The 17,050-nt window shown below is 39.3% G+C and overlaps 2 protein-coding genes across 6 annotated transcripts in view; both read left to right on the plus strand.

Annotated features, from left to right (window-relative positions):
• YIPF1 (Yip1 domain family member 1) overlaps window positions 1-2,362 on the plus strand; it is a 63,646-nt gene extending 61,284 nt beyond the window's left edge. For all 4 annotated transcript variants that reach the window (XM_004448308.4, XM_058303542.2, XM_058303543.2 and 1 more), the window contains one exon: window positions 497-2,362. The gene's annotated coding sequence lies outside the window, so the exon portion shown is untranslated. The remainder of the gene's footprint in view (window positions 1-496) is intronic.
• Window positions 2,363-2,371: 9 nt separating this feature from the next.
• Window positions 2,372-17,050, plus strand: part of NDC1 (NDC1 transmembrane nucleoporin) — a 66,215-nt gene continuing 51,536 nt past the window's right edge. The window contains exons 1-5 of one of the 2 annotated variants that reach the window (XM_058303539.2): window positions 2,372-3,556; window positions 5,131-5,251; window positions 10,279-10,380; window positions 12,855-13,029; window positions 14,655-14,793. In XM_058303539.2, coding sequence (XP_058159522.1) covers window positions 3,194-3,556; window positions 5,131-5,251; window positions 10,279-10,380; window positions 12,855-13,029; window positions 14,655-14,793 — 900 coding nt within the window. In that variant the 5' untranslated portion in view covers window positions 2,372-3,193. Of the gene's footprint in view, window positions 4,932-5,130; window positions 5,252-10,278; window positions 10,381-12,854; window positions 13,030-14,654; window positions 14,794-17,050 lie in introns of both variants that reach the window. The other variant, XM_058303541.1, reaches the window with a different exon arrangement.

Consider the following 17,050-nt stretch of genomic DNA (forward strand, 5'->3'; position numbering starts at 1 on the left):
TGTTATATGAAGGGTGGGTAAAAGGCTCAGTTTAGATAGCTAGATAGAATAAAGTAAGCACAATGTACATAATTATCTCCCTTTTTATAGGTGATGAACTGATAAACTAAGAGGGTAAATTACTTGCTCAAGCAAGTAACTGCTATTAAGCAGGACCCTAGGATTCAATTCTGCATTTGTCTGACTCCAAAGCCTTTACCTATTACCTCCCAGGCACTTAAGTATTTATGTAAAAATCCTTTGATCCTACCTCTTCCTCATACATATGGAAACCGGGAGGCACCCTGTAGCCTCATCTTTGGCCATAGATCTCACTTTTTTATTCTCTATGTCATAGACAGAGGGTTAAACCAGTCTTGGAGTTAAACCTCCAAGGCAGTGTTTTAAAGGGAGAAAAAGCCATTCTGAAGCCTGGATTATACATGATACTCATACAATGTGTGTTTTCCCTCAAGGATCTCCCTCTTGCTCCAATTTTTTTCTTTTTCTTTTTCAGATTTCCCCCCAAGAAACAGGCAGCAGAGGCCAGCCCCACCAACTGGCCAACAAGGGGTGCAGCCTGGCTCCAGAGAAGGGGCATCAAAGGAAGGAGGAGAAACCTGAGCCTTCTTTTCAATTTGCTGAACCTTTCAAATTCTTCCCTACGGCTTGGAGTTTTGCAAAAATAATGGCTCAGTTTTGTCCTGGGGCACATCTTCTCCATGCCCCACTGGGAAATATAATCCATGTTTTTTTAAATTTATTTTTTCTTGACTCATCAAAATACTGTAGCACAGGAGACTTTGGACATTCAAGGAGCTCTCTTTCAAAATAAATAGTTTTTATTTTGCCTTTGGAAATGGCTGAAGACTTTTCTCTGGAGTCAACAGCCTTCTCTCTTGGAAGAACAGAAGCTGGAACTTGCTCCATATTCCAAGCTACAGCTGGGAAGAAAGGAGTTTTTTTTGTCACCACCCTCACTAACATTATCAGGCTGTAAAATGCCCAGGACTATACAGCAACGGAAGGTTTTGAAGTGAAAACTTAAGGAAAATGATGGCTCACTCTAAAATCTTAGGACAATTTGAAAACAAACTAAGGAATTACCACGTATCTTATACCTTTACCTTGTTGGGAGAAAGAAAGTAAGAGGTAGTTTAAAATGAGAGTCCAGATTCTTCAGGGTCTCAAATTATTCACATATTAGATCTTTGTCTATCCTCTCTATTTACTGTAAAAAAAATCTTGTTTCTTTCTTTATTCCTTTTTATTTAAAATATATCCTTCCTCTGTTGTGGCATTTACCCGTTTTGTTTCTTTGCTCTTAGTTCCTTCTAGTTCAATCTTCATTTCTATAATACTTTTTCTTTTATTTCTGTTTCTCCCCTGAGTTCTATTTCCTACTTTCTGGGTTTTTCTAATACCAGTTGGTATTGCTCTTTCATTATCTTGTATCATTTTTAAAATTTATGTCAGCCAATTTCAAAGGATTGGGTTATAGTTTTCATCTGTTTAGTGCACATGTGTTTCTGGCATACTTTGTCTATAGGGACACTTTTTCTTTATTTTTAAAGGAGCTTTAGATTACACAAATGTAACATTGAAAATATAGGGGATTCCCATATACCCCACCCCTCCCTCTCCCTATAGGGACACTTTTAAAAATCTTCCTTTTACATAAACTTTAAAGATAAAATTAATTTCCTAAGACTTTATAGTCACTAAGTGGCAGAAAAGGGATTCATGTTCATCTAATTTCAAAGCCTGTAATTGCTCTACTAGTAATAGTTATCATATATTGAAAGTCTGCTCTGTGTTAGACAATTTACAAGTAAAATGTCATTTAATATGACATCTTGCAAAATGGTCTTATTATCGATAAGAAATCTAAGGCTCAGAGAGCAGCTGCAGATTGTTGTGGGCACCGGTGGTGGTTTAAAGTCACAAAGAACAATAACTACTCCCTTGCTGCTCAACAGCAATGGTGTGGTGCTAATAGCAGCAAGAGCAGCAGCAGCAGCACCAGCCTTAGCAGCTGGGCGTCACCGGCTCTAACGCAAAGGAAATAACTTCCAGATATTGGGGTAACAATTTCTTTCTCCCTTTTGCTACTACGGCTCTGATGTTTTCTCTCCTGTGCTCTTTCAGCCCTTCCAACACTTCCCTGCATTAAATCCCTCTCTGATTTAAAATCTAGTATGGGGAAGCGGACTTGGCCCAGTGCTTAGGGAATCCGCCTACCACGTGGGAGGTCCGCGGTACAAGCCCTGGGCCCCCTTGACCCGTGTGGAGCTGGCCCATGCGCTGTGCTGAAATAAATAAATAAATCTAAAACAGAAGCAACAAATAAATAAATAAAATTTAGTACATTTGTTGTCCTGAATAGGCACTGTCTGAAAGAGTTGCTTTCTTCATTCATTCATTATTTTCTTCATTTAACAAACATTCACAGACTGGCTACAATGTAATGGACACTTTAGAAACAATGATAAACAAGATAAACAAGATAGAAGCTTATATACTAGTAGGCAGAGTAAACAAAAAAGATGATTTCAGATTACAAGTGCCATAAAAATAGAAGTGGCACAAATAATAAATGTCTCTCTGGTGTAAATTAAGTCAGGAGGTAAAGCTAAGTAGTCTAGGACTGGTATGGCTGCCTCGGTTAATGAAGGCTCCTTCAAACTCAGTACTTCATTTTCCTTACAACACATCCAAGTTGCAGGCAGTCGGATGGAGGCAGGAATTTACAAAGAGGAAAAAACGAGTGCTAGCTCTCTTTTAAGAGGGTTTCTGTAAAAGATACCATGCAATACAGTACTTTGTTTATATTTAGTTGGCCTGAACTCAGTCATCTGAAATCGGATCTTTTGAAACCAAACGTAGATCTAGGGGTGGAGATTTTTCGATTTCTGTAAAATTACTTAGTACTTGTTGTGGAGGGGGCCACACTTCAGGCGGCTGACGCAGTAAAATCAGGCGAAATGAGGGCAAATCATTTTGCCATATTTTTCTAACTAGAATTCCGAGCAGTAAACACTGTGGCAAGTATCGGCTTTTTAAAAGACTACGATTCCCAGGATTCCATAAGGCACCTCCGGGGAGGCTGACTCCCATCATGCTGTACTTTAGAATTCCACGGGAACTCGCAGTCCCAGAACGCAACCCTCCTCCTCCTGGTTCCTAAAGGACCTTCGAGACTACAGTTCCCAGCATGCAGCGCCGCCCCCTGCTTCTGGCGCCTCGCTGGGCCCTGCTTCGGAGGGACCTGTTAGACTCTGGAGGGCGGGTCCTGAAGTCACGGCCCTCTCTGGGGAACGCGTCTGTGGGGCGATTCAGGCCGGTTAAGCCTGTCCAGACGAAGCCTCGGTGGGATGGGTTGATGCCTGGGCCGGGCTTCGCTCAGGCAGCGTTTGAGGCAACCCCACCGGGGTCCTCCTGGGGCCTACGTCCCTTTGAACTGCGGTGGCGGGCGGCCTCCCAGGTTCCTGCGCTGTTTAGAGCAGGTTCCTCAATCTCCATGGCCACCGCTCCGAGTCGGCCCTGCGCTGGCGGGTCGCGGGACATCCTGTGGCGCGTGAGTGCATCGCGCGGTTTGGCGCGCGTTCAGCCGCTGCTGGGGTCGGGGCTGGGCCGACGGACGCTGACTGCGCGTGCGCGCGGTTTAGGGACCGGCGTGTCCTTGTGCAGCGTGGGGAGAGCACGAAATGAGAGGGCCACCTGAGGGTGCTGACTACAGGGCGGGGCGGGAGACGTCCGAGTAGAAGCTGGTTACAGGGAGTGTGTGGGGGACATCCTGATTGGGAGGTGATTACGGCATAGGAGAGGAGTCCCAAGTGGAAGCTGGTTACCGGGTAGGAGGGAGAGTACCGAGAGAAGTTGTTCACGAATTCTTCGCTCTGCCCAGAGGAAGCTGATCAGGGTGTAAGAGACTGATTTAGTGGAAGATGGTCGGAGTCGGAGGGATGACCTGAATGGAAACTGTCGCAGGGGATGGGAAGAAGTACTTAGCAGGAGCAAAAATAAATTACTTGTTGATGACTTCGGATAAGAAGTGGGAATGAACCTCCAGAATTGGGGAGAATGTGGCGTGGTCTCAGCTGAGACTGCTGGGGACTAGGACAGGGCAGGGATCCTTTGTAAAAAGTTAGAGGAATTTTATCTTGTAGAACTGGGGTGAGGAGATTCTAACTCGTTGAAGTTGTTGAATCAACACCTCTGCATCTCTTTTGAGGGCAAAGAGAAATAGGAGTACCACCCGTTTTAAGATAGTGCTTTTGTCCCAATGACACTGCTGTCTGTATCCCCAAACTAAAAACTTTTGGGCCTTTAGTACTTGCTTATTCTTTACTACCTGTATATTATTCAACAACGAAACCCTGTAGATTCTACTTTAGAAAGCTGTCTCCTTACCCCCTTCCCCGTTGCCACTGCCTTCCTTCAGACGTTAACTGTAATGTTTGGTTTGAGTCTTTGCAGTTAACTGCCTCCTCATTGCTTTGTCTTCTGTCTGGGTTTTGTCCCCTCTGATCCATCCTACTCACAGCCACCCTCTAAACTCACGGTTGTTTTACCTTCCCAAAACACAAATCAGTTTGTCACTTCCATGCTTACAGCCCTTCCATATATCCCCTTGTATTTACTTATTCCACAGTAAATCTTGTGCCTCTTGACTGGTGATTCAGAGATGAATACAATACAGCAGTTGCCCTAAAAACGAGTGCATATATGATGATTGTAAACACAATTACATTATACAGAAGGTTCCTATAAAAAGTATACAGCTTCTTGATGTTAATATGCCTACCAGCGAAGCCTAGAAATACAAGTAAAATACAATTGTAAAACTAAATAAGATAATCACCCATCCCCCAAAATGTGATACTTGATGTGCCCCTTGACTCTGGACTAATGCAAGCATCAGTTCACTGATATTACAGGATTCTGTAATGGTATGTAATGCTATTGTTAATAGTTATGACCATTTGGGTTTATGTTTAGCTGCATGGACTATAATCTGTGTGTAAATATTACTAATTAGCCTTTTTATATCCTGTATGAAAAAATAGAATTTGCATAGCCGTTATATCTGAAATTATTTAACTGACTTCATGATTGAGAGATTTTGCTTATTTGTTTGTTTAATTATAGGTTTTAGGTTGGAGGATAGTTGCAAGTATTGTTTGGTCAGTGCTGCTTGTACCCATCTGCACCACAGTATTTATAATCTTTGGCAGTGTTAATTTATTTCATCCTATAAAGTGGCTGTCAGGTAAGTGATTTTGAATTTGGAGAAAACAAATTTATAGGACCTAACTTGTCAAGTTAAGAATTGCATTATGTTTCAAATAATTATTTTGAAGAAAATTGTAAAACTATTGAGAGACAAGTAAAAAAAGAAAAGACTGAAAAAGTAAACCAGAGGTGTGAAGGATGTTCATGGATAGAATGACTCACTATCATGTCAGTTGCAATTCCAATAAAATTCTGTCCTCCTTGGCCCCTTATTTCTACTCAAAACATTAAGTCCTGTCAGTTCTACTTCCTTCTTTTCCATCTGGCTTCTTCTCTCCATTTTCACTGATTTTTTTTTTTTAATGTGGTAACATATACAACACAAAATTTTCCATTTTAACCGCTTTCATGTGTACAGTTCAGTGATATTAATTACATTCAAAATATTGTGCTACCATTACCACTGTTCATTACCAAAACTTTTTCTTAACCTCAAATAGAAACTCTGTACCTATTAAGCAATAAGTCCTTGTCCTCTTAACGCCTACCCCCTAACCCAGGCCCTGGTGTCCCGTAATCTACTTTATGTCTGAGTATCAAATAATTTGGTTTTAATAACTGCCTAAATTCACACAGCAAAGCATTCACTTTGAGATCATATATTTAAGACATTCTGTTTTGTAACATAAACAACCATTTATTATATAAGATTACTAAAAGTGTCAGAGGCCATGTTTGACCATAGCAACAAAAAGTCATTAGAAACCATGTAAATGAAAAGTTAATTTTTATTTGTGTTTCCTTTTTGACAGCTTTATTGTGATTGTCTTTTTAAGAGAGAGATCTATTCGTGTCAACCATTTAAAAATTGTGACTAGAAAATATGGTATTCACCCCTTTAATAAATATGTCTAAAATTAAGAGTGCTTTATCTCCTTATTGAGGCTAGTAAGGTAGAGAGATGAGAAGAGGGAAAAGGAGGATAGAGTTAAAGAGTAGGGTAGATAGAATTGTGCACAAAGATTGATAAAGATGAAAAGATTGAGGCAGGCTAAAGTGTTTCTCAAAATCCTTGGAAACAGAAAAAAAATTACTAAATACATTAAAATGTAACTTGCTTCTTTATGTTATTAATAATAGCTACAGATTATTTATCTATTGTGTGCCAGGTACCGTGCTAAAGCACCTTAAGTATATTACTTCTTAACCTCCCTGCAGCCCTGCATAATAAAGACATATTCCCTCCTTTTAAATGAGGAAACTGAGGTTTAGATAGGTTGAATAGTCTAGTAGCAGAGACACACAGCTAGTGAGTAGCTAATCTAGGATTTAAACATTGGTTTCTAACCTGAAAACCTGAGTTCTCCCACTATAAATAAAAATAAAAAGAGGTGAATACTCCTGGAAAATGTTTGTTGTTTTTTTTTTTAAAGATTTATTTTATTTTATTTCTCTCCCTTCCCCCCCCCCCCGCTATTTTCTTCTTTCTGTGTCTACTCGCTGTGTGTTCTTCTGTGTCTGCTTGCACCCTCCATGGCAGTGAGAAACTGTGTCTCTTTTTTGTTGCATCCTCTTGCTGTGTCAGCTCTTCCATGTGTGCGGCACCATCCCTGGGCAGGTTGTGCTTTTTTCACACAGGGCGGCTCTCCTTTTGGGGCTCACTCCTTGTGCATGGGGCACTCCCGTGCAGGGGTGCCCCTGCGTGGCAGGGCACTCCTTGCGTGTGGCAGCTCTGCTCTTGGGCCAGCTCACCACATGGGTCAGGAGGCCCTGGGTATCGAATCCTGGACCCTCCCATATGGTAGGCGGATGCTTCATCAGTTGAGCCATGTCCACTTCCCTTTAAGTCTTTAAAGTTTTGCCTGAAGATAAAAAGCACACTCTTGACATCTGTTTTTTCCTCTCTCAACTTGCTTCAGGAAGTGGGAAGTGTGTTTCTAATTTAATTTTTCAGAAGAAAACGCCTATTTTCAAGGAGAATATTTGCCATGTGGAGAAATTGCTGCTAATGAATTAAAGCCATGAAATATTTTTTTTGGAGGCATATATAAATCACTTCTTTGATGGGTCCCAAAGGTCAGATGAAATTAAGCCATAAGCCAGTGCAGGGATTGCAAGTAACTGTAGCAACCTTGCCTTCATTCATTATCATTGCATTACCCGCAACCTCAGAGTACTCAGTATTGTATTCTAGCACCACTCCCAGTTGTTCAGAATTGGCACTTGAGATAAAACTATTTGCCATTCTTTGTGATCTATTAACTTTAATTAAAAAAAGTGTAAAAAATAAATAAACTGCATTGACTTTAAAACAACAGTGACAACAACAACAACAAAAAAACTATTTGCCATTTTGTGGCTAGATTTTCTTTAATCCTAATAATACTTTCTTTCCAAATTCAATTTGATTCATGCCATTTTTATCATCAAATGTTATTGGCCTCTTTAACTTTTGCCTCATAAAGTCTTTTCAGAGAAATTGTACTCTCTTTTGGCTCAGTGTAATGCTTGGGTAGAGTTGTTTAATTGTGGGTGCTTAGTAATAATCTTTATTACTTTTTTTAAATGGGCAAAGTTTGTTTTTTAAAAAACTATTATTAAAAATGTTTTAGATTATGAAAAAGTTACATCAAAAATTAGGGGATTCTTGGGAAGAGGACTTGGCCCAGTGGTTAGGGCATTCGTCTACCACATGGGAGGTCCATGGTTCGAACCCCGGGCCTCCTTGACCCGTGTGGAGCTGGCCCACGCCCAGTGCTGATGCGCACAAGGACTGCCATGTCACATAGGGGTATCCCCCACTTAGGGGAGCCCCCATGCGCAAGGAGTGTGCCCCGTAAGGAGAGCCGCCCAGCACGAAAGAAAGTGCAGCCTGCCCAAGAATGACGCTGCACACACAGAGAACTGACACAAGATGACGCAAGAAAAAGAAACACAGATTCCCGTGCTGCTGACAACAACAGAAGCAGACAAAGAGGAAGACGCAGCAAATAGACACAGAGAACAGACAACCGGGGCGGGGGGGGGGGGTGGGGTGGGGAGGGAAGAGAAATAAATAAATAAATCTTAAAAAACAAAAGGATATATACCTTTAAAAAAAATTAGGGGATTCTCATACCCCACCTACTCCTCACGTTTTCCTCTATTAATAACATCTTACATGTTGTACATTTGCTAAAATTGTTGAACAAATACTGACTCATTAATACTAACTATAGTTCATGGTTTACATTTTGGTTTATACTTTGCACTGTACAGTTTTACAGGTTTTGACAAAATGTGTAATGGCTTGTATCTGTCATTGCAAGATCATTCAGAACAATTCCAGTGCCCTAAAAATGCTCTCTTTCCCATTTCTCTTTTCCACCCCTCAGAACCTCTGGTAACCTCTATCTTTATATAAATATTATAAGTTCTTCCAGTACTACAAGAATAAGTCTACTTTCGTCCATGGTTGCATTCCCCTCTTATGTTTGTTCCATTCCTCAATCTTGAGAATTTTGGGATGGTGATGTCCTCTCTGCTTCAGATTGAGAGGAGGGTCTTTACTGATTTTTAAACAAATCAATTTTATCGATACATATTAATAAAGCATATAATTCATCCAAAATATACAATCAGTGGTATTTGGTATAATCACATAGGTGTCCATTCATTACTTCAGTCATTCTTGGAGCATTTTCATTATTTCAGTAATAATACTAATAAACAAAAAACAAACAGGAAAATTCATTTTTTTTAAAGGTTTATTTTTTAAAAATTTATTCCTCCCCCCTGTCCCCTCCCCCTCGTCTGCTTTCTGTGTCCATTTGCTGTGTGTTCTGTGACCACTTCTATCCTTATCCAGTGGCACTGGGAATCTGTTTCTTTCTGTTGCGTTATCTTGTGTCAGCTTTTCCGTTGTGTGCAGCACCATTCCTGGGCAGGCTGCACTTTCTTTCGTGTTGGGCAGCTCTCCATACAGGGCATACTCCTTGCTCTTGGGGCTCCCCTACACGGGGGACACCCCTGTGTGGCAGGGCACTCCTCGCGCACATCAGCACTGCGCGTGGGCCAGCTGCGCACGGGTCAAGGAGGCCGGGGAGTTGAACTGCGGACCTCCCATGTGGTAGGCGGACGCCCTATCCATTGGGCCAAGTCCACTTCCTAAGGAATAGGAAAATTCTTTTCCTTTCAGTCTCTCTCTGTTTCTCCTGCTGATCATAGCTGCTATTTCTGGCTATCCTTGTACAATTATTTATTTATTGAACAGTTTTATTGCTAGATATTCATATACCACACAGACTATCCAAAGTTTATGATCAGTGGCTTTTAGTATAATCACAATGTTGTGCATTTATCACCACAAAAAATTTTAGAACTATTTCATTACTCCAAAAAGAAAAACTCCACAAGGGAGTCTTTGATATTGATCAATGAATTGTACTTTTAAAAATGATTGGTTTCATCCTTAATTCTTATTCTCTTCAGCAAACATGTCCTCATTTGTTCTTATTACTCTTGTTCTTGTTTTTAGTGATAATGTATACCTGTCTTAAACTTTGCCATGTTTTTGTTGATATACAGTAAAATATACATATATTAGTATTTCATGGGGATATCATGATTTTCTAATAGTTCATTTAGATGATTTATGGATTATGCTAGTTCTAAAAATGTTACTTTGCCTTTAGCTATAGGGGTAATTATATTTACTAAGATGCTATCTGAAACATTTTTTATATTTTAAAAAGAAACTTTACTGGTATATTACTAAATATGGTACTTCTTTGTTTCACATAATGAAATATGTTTGCATACGATAGTGCTTTTTCTAATGTTAACATCTGGGTCATCTAAAATAAATTCTAGTATAAAGTACTCAGAGCCAAGTCTAAATAACTCACTATAGTTCTTGAGTTGATGTCCATTAGATCTGTCAGCAGTGTATGATTAAATTATTTAAGAAAAGATACTTTATAAAAGTAGATTATAGTGTGGTTAAAAGGCCTTTTCTTTTACAGTATACTAAACATGGCTAAATGACTGAATAAACTTTACTAATTCATTTCTCTTGTGTTTTAGATTCTTTCAATGATCTTTATAACTCTTACGTTATCTTTCACCTCCTGTTGCTGTCAGCAGTAATAGTGATAATAAGTATATTCAATGTGGAGTTCTATGCAGGTAAGTTTTCAAATATTAACCATCTCAGAAATATCTGAATTTTCCTTCCCTTCCTTCCCTTTCCATTCCCCTTTCCCTTCCCATCCCTCCCTTGTTTATTTTCTCACAAAGGAAAGGCAGAGTGGCTGTAGAAAACCCAAATAGAAATATCTGAATTTATTTTACTAAAGGCAAGCTCAATGCATTTTGTATGTGGGTATGTATAACAGGATCAGTTTTGTGTCAAATTTAAAAATATGTGTACAGAATCATATGCTTTGAATGTCTTCCTTAAAAGTGTATTTGAGTGCCAGTATCTCTGTTTTTAAAATACTTAATCCTTTTCATAGTTGACAAATTATGTTAAAGCTGTAATTCAGCAAGTATATTATTAAAAGTGTTTCTTATAGGGTAGGAGATTGGACCAGGTGATTTCTAAGATCTCTTTCAAATATAAAAGTCAATGATTCTCTCATTTTCAAAAACTTCAAGGTATTATATGTTTTGTCTTGGGAGAATTGCCTGCTAGATTCTAGAGCTTTTCTATTTTTCTGTTTCTCTCCTTTTTTTCCTGCCTTTTCAAATTCCTTGAGTCTGTCTATATGGTACAATAAGAAGGTTTTTTTTTTCCGATACTACTTTGACTATAATATCATTCCTCTTTTGTGCTCTCTAGCAGTTCCTTGTTAGACCTGGTATAAAAATTAAAATCCTAACTCTAGGTGTTATAGTACATTCCGTCTTCCTTCGCTATGCTAATCCCTTACTACTGGCTGGTAGGTCTCTTTCCATTCAAGCCCCATAAAAAAGTTCCTTGTCTTAAAGCATGTGTTCTTTCACACTCTTTCCTGTACCTGGGTCATCTTCTGTATGTGATATGCCAGGCTAGGGCTCTCCAGCCAGTCATTTTTTTTTTTTAGGTTTATTTTATTTTTATTTATTTCTCCTACCCCCTTGATGTTTTGCACTTGTTGTGTCTGTTCGTCTTCCTTGTTTCTTTAGGATGCAACGGTAACTGAACTGGGGACCTCCAATGTGGGAGGGAGGCGCCTAATCACTTGAGCCACCTCCACTCCATGCTTTGTTGTGTCTCTCATGTTTTTCCTCCCTGTGTCTCATGTTGCATCATTTTGTTGCATCAGCTCACCGTGCCTGCCTGTTGTGCCGGCTCGCTGTCTTCTTTAGGAGGCACTGGGAAGCTCTGCTCTCTACTTCGTTGTGTCTCTCATTATGTTTTTCTTATTTGCGTCATCTTATTGTGTCAGTTTGCTGCACCTACCTTTTGCGCCAGTTCGCTGTCTTCTTTAGGAGGCACCAGGAATCAAACCAGGGACCTCCCATGTGGTAGGTGGGAGCTTCCAAGCCAGTCATTCTTAAAACCTGACCAGTTGCTTTGGCTTATTCCTTTATTTAAACATTTCTCACGCATTTACTATATGCCATGCATTGTGAGGGGTAAGAGATAAATGATATGATTCCAGCTTTCCCCAAAGGATCACAATTAATGGGGAGACAGAAAAGTAAACATCAAGTATATTCAATTTCAAGACATTGAATACTATAGGAGTATATAGGAGAAACATCCAGCACGGGGAGCTTCCCGGAGGAGATGATGCTTAAGCAAAGTCTTCCAGGATGAGTTGTATTGAGTAGACAAAGAAGGAAAATGATGTTTTAGGGAAAAGATACAGCATGTAAAAAAGGCTTAGGAACATTAGAGGACTTGTTGAATTCCAAGTATTTTAAGTAGCACTGTCAGTAGGCCCTCATGGGCATTTCTGGTGGGAAGTGAGAGGTAAAAAGAGACTCTTCCCCAAAGTGTAAAGCACCTAAGCCCTCTTATTCACACTTACTTTTTCATCTCCTCTCAATCTCTTTACTCTGAGTGTATTAAAAGAAGAAAGTCTGTATAGAGAGATCAAGGAACTCTGTGCTTGCTGTTTTCAAAGGTTGACATCCTTCTAATTCATTCTCACCTTCCCCAGCTCACTTCTTCCAGAAACCTTTTTTGGATCATCAGAGAGGTATTAAAAATCCCCATACAAGAATTTATTTTATTATTCAGTATCGTCATTATTTACCCAATTTCTGGTTTATTTTTCACAGATGGACTATATATTAATTTCAAGTGCTGAAATAAAAGTAACTTTTTTAAAAAACCTTTTATGGCATTTAGGAGAGCTAGGATAGTCACTATTCGAGCAATCAAGATATTTTAATTAAACATAAATGAAAAACGTTAATCATGCTATCCTTAGCTTTCACCTCTCTATTCTAGAGTCTTTGATTATTCTTTTTTGTGTGTGCATCTCTTTGTATTTGATGTTTTCTCAAATCATGTTTTCTGTTTAAATTTTAACTTAGAAGTTTTCTTTATTATATTTTCCATTTAGACTATTTACACATGAATGAGAAGGAATAGTTTAGGTCCTCTAACTTCATGTGCTGCAGCTTACAAATTCCAAATTGTTTGGAACAAATTGTTTTGTTTGCAGTTGTTCCTTCCATTCCCTGCTCCAGACTGGCACTGATAGGGAAGATCATTCACCCTCAGCAGATCATGCACTCATTTATTCATGCTGCAATGGGAATGGTGGTGGCTTGGTGTGCTGCAGTTATGATCAAGGGCCGATACAGTTTTCTTGTGGTCCCCTGCACAGGTACAGAAAGGTAATAATATTAAACATTTTTTTCTAAGTAACCTTTGTTTAGTTACTAAGCCAAAAGTGACTTATATAGGTTGATAGTTTATGGGCATTCTTTGCTTTCCTTAAAAAAAACTATAAACTATTAGGTGCAAGGTGTAATGTGAGGTGCTTTTAGAGATAAGGATGGTTCAAACATAGATCATAAGCTCCTTGAGAGTTGAGATCAATAGGGAAATTAAGACTGACACAGATGGATTTACTAGGAGGAGGAAAATGAGATGTGCCACTAAAACCTACGGGAGCTTTGAAATCAGGGCAAATCCACAAATGACTTTTTGGAGGTGGTGACATTTTGGTTCGAGTTTGGAGGAAGGGTAGTATGGAAAGAATGAAGAAAAAAATTTTTAAATAATTTTAACGACCTTCTGTAGAGGACTTTTATAATTTTGAAACTTGTGTAGTCCTTGAACCCATGGCATTGATATAAATGACGAGTTGATATTCTGGGTTTAAAAATCAGAAAAGATTAATAGAGTAATCTTAGGTTCCCTATTTTCCACTGTCTTTAAAAGAATGTTATACGAATACTAAATACTTGATTTCCTCTTGGCCCCCAGCTGCTGTTATATAAGGTAGTATTTTTCCTAATGTGATAAATTTTTTTAAATTAAGAGTCTTACCTCTCATGGAGATAGATGGTGGGGCAGCTCCATAACCTTTCCTCATTCATGAAAAATTGTCAGCTACTGAATTATGATGTGTTGGGTCTTTATACTCCAGATGTTTGATAGTTATAGAAATTCTCAATAAAATCTCAGAGGCTTTGATGTTGACCAAATACATAGGGTATTATACTTATAATTAAATGATTGCAATAAAGATGAAGAGTAGTAGCTTATGGCAGTGCCCACCAGTGGATCCTCTTGGGTTTGACTAAATATTCAGAACTTACAAGACAACTGTAGTTTGCCACCTGGGAACATAGAGTTCCTTTTTAAAATAAAAGTAAAAAAAAAAAAAATTCTTCTTTAGTGGGACTCCTTGCAACATTTCATACAGGTGATAGGTCCCATACCCTCTTGCCCCCACCCTCCCCAATCCCCATGACTCAGCTTAGGTACAAGGAGAAGAGATCCCCATCAGACAGATTGTCAGCCCTCCTTGTGTAACAGCCTTATGCCCCAGAGGATCCTGCATCTCTTATAGAAATTTATAGGCAAAGCTTCCAGGGTCCCCATAAAGGAAAATCTAATTATAAGAGACAACACAGACAGAAGCCCAAAGTCTTGGCCTTTCCATTAGTAATTTCTAGTTTCCTTATAGTTCTTGGTTCAGATGCAGTTTATCAACCAGGACGTTTGTTTTTTATTTTTTTACTGGAAGCAATGTTGCTTAGTATTATAGATAACCTTACCTTTATCTGATTTTCAGGGGAACAGAGCCAGATTAACTAACTGTCATATTCTCATGCATCAGGGAAAAGGGTCTTATTAAGCCTTTGCCCACACTCACCTAAAAAAGAATTATTCTGTTTGAATATAAGGCATTTCTTAAGTGATTTAAGTTGAAGCTTTGCTTTTAGTAAATAATAGGCCTAAAACAGTGATATGTGTCCCTGATTCTTTGTTAATAACTTTTTTCCCTCAGCTTAGGTGCCCCTGCTGTACAAACCTGCTTAAATGAATATCACCTTTTTTTCCTACTGGCTGGAGCATTCATGGGCTATAGCTATAGCCTTCTCTATTTTGTTAACAACATGAACTATCTTCCATTTCCCATTATACAGGTAAGATACTATTTGAACATTACCTTATATCAAATTTGGCAGAGTTAAAATTGCCCTGGCATCATCTGATTCATTCAGGGTTTGATCAGGAAACCTTAGGACTGAAATCCTCAAATGCCATTTAGAGAGGAGAGATTTGTCTTCATGAGACTTTGGTGTATGTTTGAGAGCTGTATGTTTGAGCCCTTTCTGCTGCCACTGTCAAAATACCACTTTGTTCCACTCTTTTCCTCCCTGCTGCGAGGTAGTGGCAGTTGCTGTGACCTAGCAGGGCTGGAGGAGGTTGATAATGACATTCATGCTAAGTATCTCTGTGCAGCTACCAGCTTTTCTTGAACTTAAGGATTTCATAAGCTTGGGGCTGTGCAATTTTGTGTATGGTCTATCAGCTAGTATGTCAAATCTTCTTCAGAACAAGGCAAGGTGTGTATAAATAAAATAGTTTTAGTTGGTTTGACTGGGACAGTTTAAACTATTTTCCAGTTAGGTTTTTAAAAATCTAATCTGGTAAGAGCTGTCCCTGTACCTCAGGGCCACCACCTCTGGCAAGAGAGGAAGATTGTTCCTTCTGTCTCACTATGGTGCGAAGGCTCTCTCCAGCTTGTTCTTACCTGACTGTGCTATTATTTGTTTCATTCCTACTCTGTGTCAGACTGAGGACTGAGCTTTGGAGTGAAAATGTTAGAGCCAGTTGCTTCCACTAGGACCTAGTCTGATGGGAGGGAGAGATGTATGAACAAATAATATGTCATTATGAGAGTATAATGTATGAGAGTGTGATGGATTAGGGTTCTCCTGGTTTAATAGTTTCCACATGCCTCTTGCATCCATGAGAACAATCTGATGAAAATATCAGTGCTGAAATGAGATGGTGCTTGCTAAAAACCATCCGGCCCTAATTCCCTACAGTCCATGAGTCTATGAAGAAAAAGTCCCATTTAGAGTGTTTTTCATATCTTGTGAAGATGAATTCAAAGGAGGATGTTAGCTTTGCCACCTCAGAATTTCATTAGGAGGAAAACTCCAAAATCCTGCATTGAAACATCCATGATAAATCATCTTTGATCAAACACAATTAAGAAAATATAGAAAAAAGAAAAGAAAGTGTTAGTTAAGAATGAGGTACCCCCAAATACCTTGCTATCTTCTCTATACATAGCTATGGAAATGTCCACCTGCTTCCCTGGACTTGTCTCTGTACCCTTGTGAGTGATGTTTGAGGTAAGAGCTGCAGTAGGAATAGTGTAGGAACTTTGCCCTTTTTATTGGGGTGGTGATCATGGTGGTGGCACCCTGTAATTGCATAGACTAGTTCCATACTTTGCACTTGGAAAATATTGAATAAACCAGTATAATTGAAGCTGTACAGTTGGGACCAAGTATTCATATGGGCTGCTTTTTGTAAGATATTATAGACATCTGCAGACATGATATGAAGATATATGTCCACCTAAATACCGTAATTCTTTGCCGTTCTTCAGTTTCTGAAATTCCTTAAAGAGCAATCGGCTTTAGTAGTAAGCATGAAAGAAGATCAGAATTTGGGAAGTTCATCCTTTGTTTATTAGGTTTCCTTAGATTCTCTCCAGGAATTTTTCATTTTTTTTCCATTGGTGTTTCTGTGTTAGGAGGGAGGAAGGGGAAAACACCTTGTGTTAGTCAGCTAAAGTGGTGCTGATGCAGAATACCAGAAATTGGTTGGGTTTTATAAAGCGTATTTATTTGGGGTGGGAGCTTACAGATACCAGGCCATAAAGTGTAAGTTACTTCCCTCACCAAAGTCTATTTTGACGTATTGGAGCAAGACAGCTGCGGACATCTGAGAGGGTTTGGGTTTCCTGGGTTCCTCCCTTTCCAGGGTCTTGCTTCTCTCTGGGTTCAAGGTTCCTTTCTTCCTGGGGCTTGCTTCTCTTTCCTCTGTGTGCTTACTTCCCAGGGTGCCAGCTTAAAACTTCAACATGAAACTCCAACATCAAAACTCCAACATTACAAACCCCAACTCTGTCCTTTGCCATGCCTTTTATCTGTGAGTCCCCACCCGCCCGCCAACACCCTAGTGACTTGGCCCAATCAAAGCCCCAATCATAACTCAGTGATGCCCAGGTACAGACCACATTATGAACATAATCCAGTATCTATTTTTGGAATTCATAACTATGTCAAACTGCTACACACCTCTTGTTTCACAAGATGTTTACTTTTTTCAGGAAAAAACTTTCTATACTTTTCTTATTTAGTTCCTTTCTCTTAGATCATT

The sequence above is a fragment of the Dasypus novemcinctus genome, chromosome 9 (assembly GCF_030445035.2).
Source record: "Dasypus novemcinctus isolate mDasNov1 chromosome 9, mDasNov1.1.hap2, whole genome shotgun sequence".
NCBI lineage: Eukaryota > Metazoa > Chordata > Mammalia > Cingulata > Dasypodidae > Dasypus > Dasypus novemcinctus.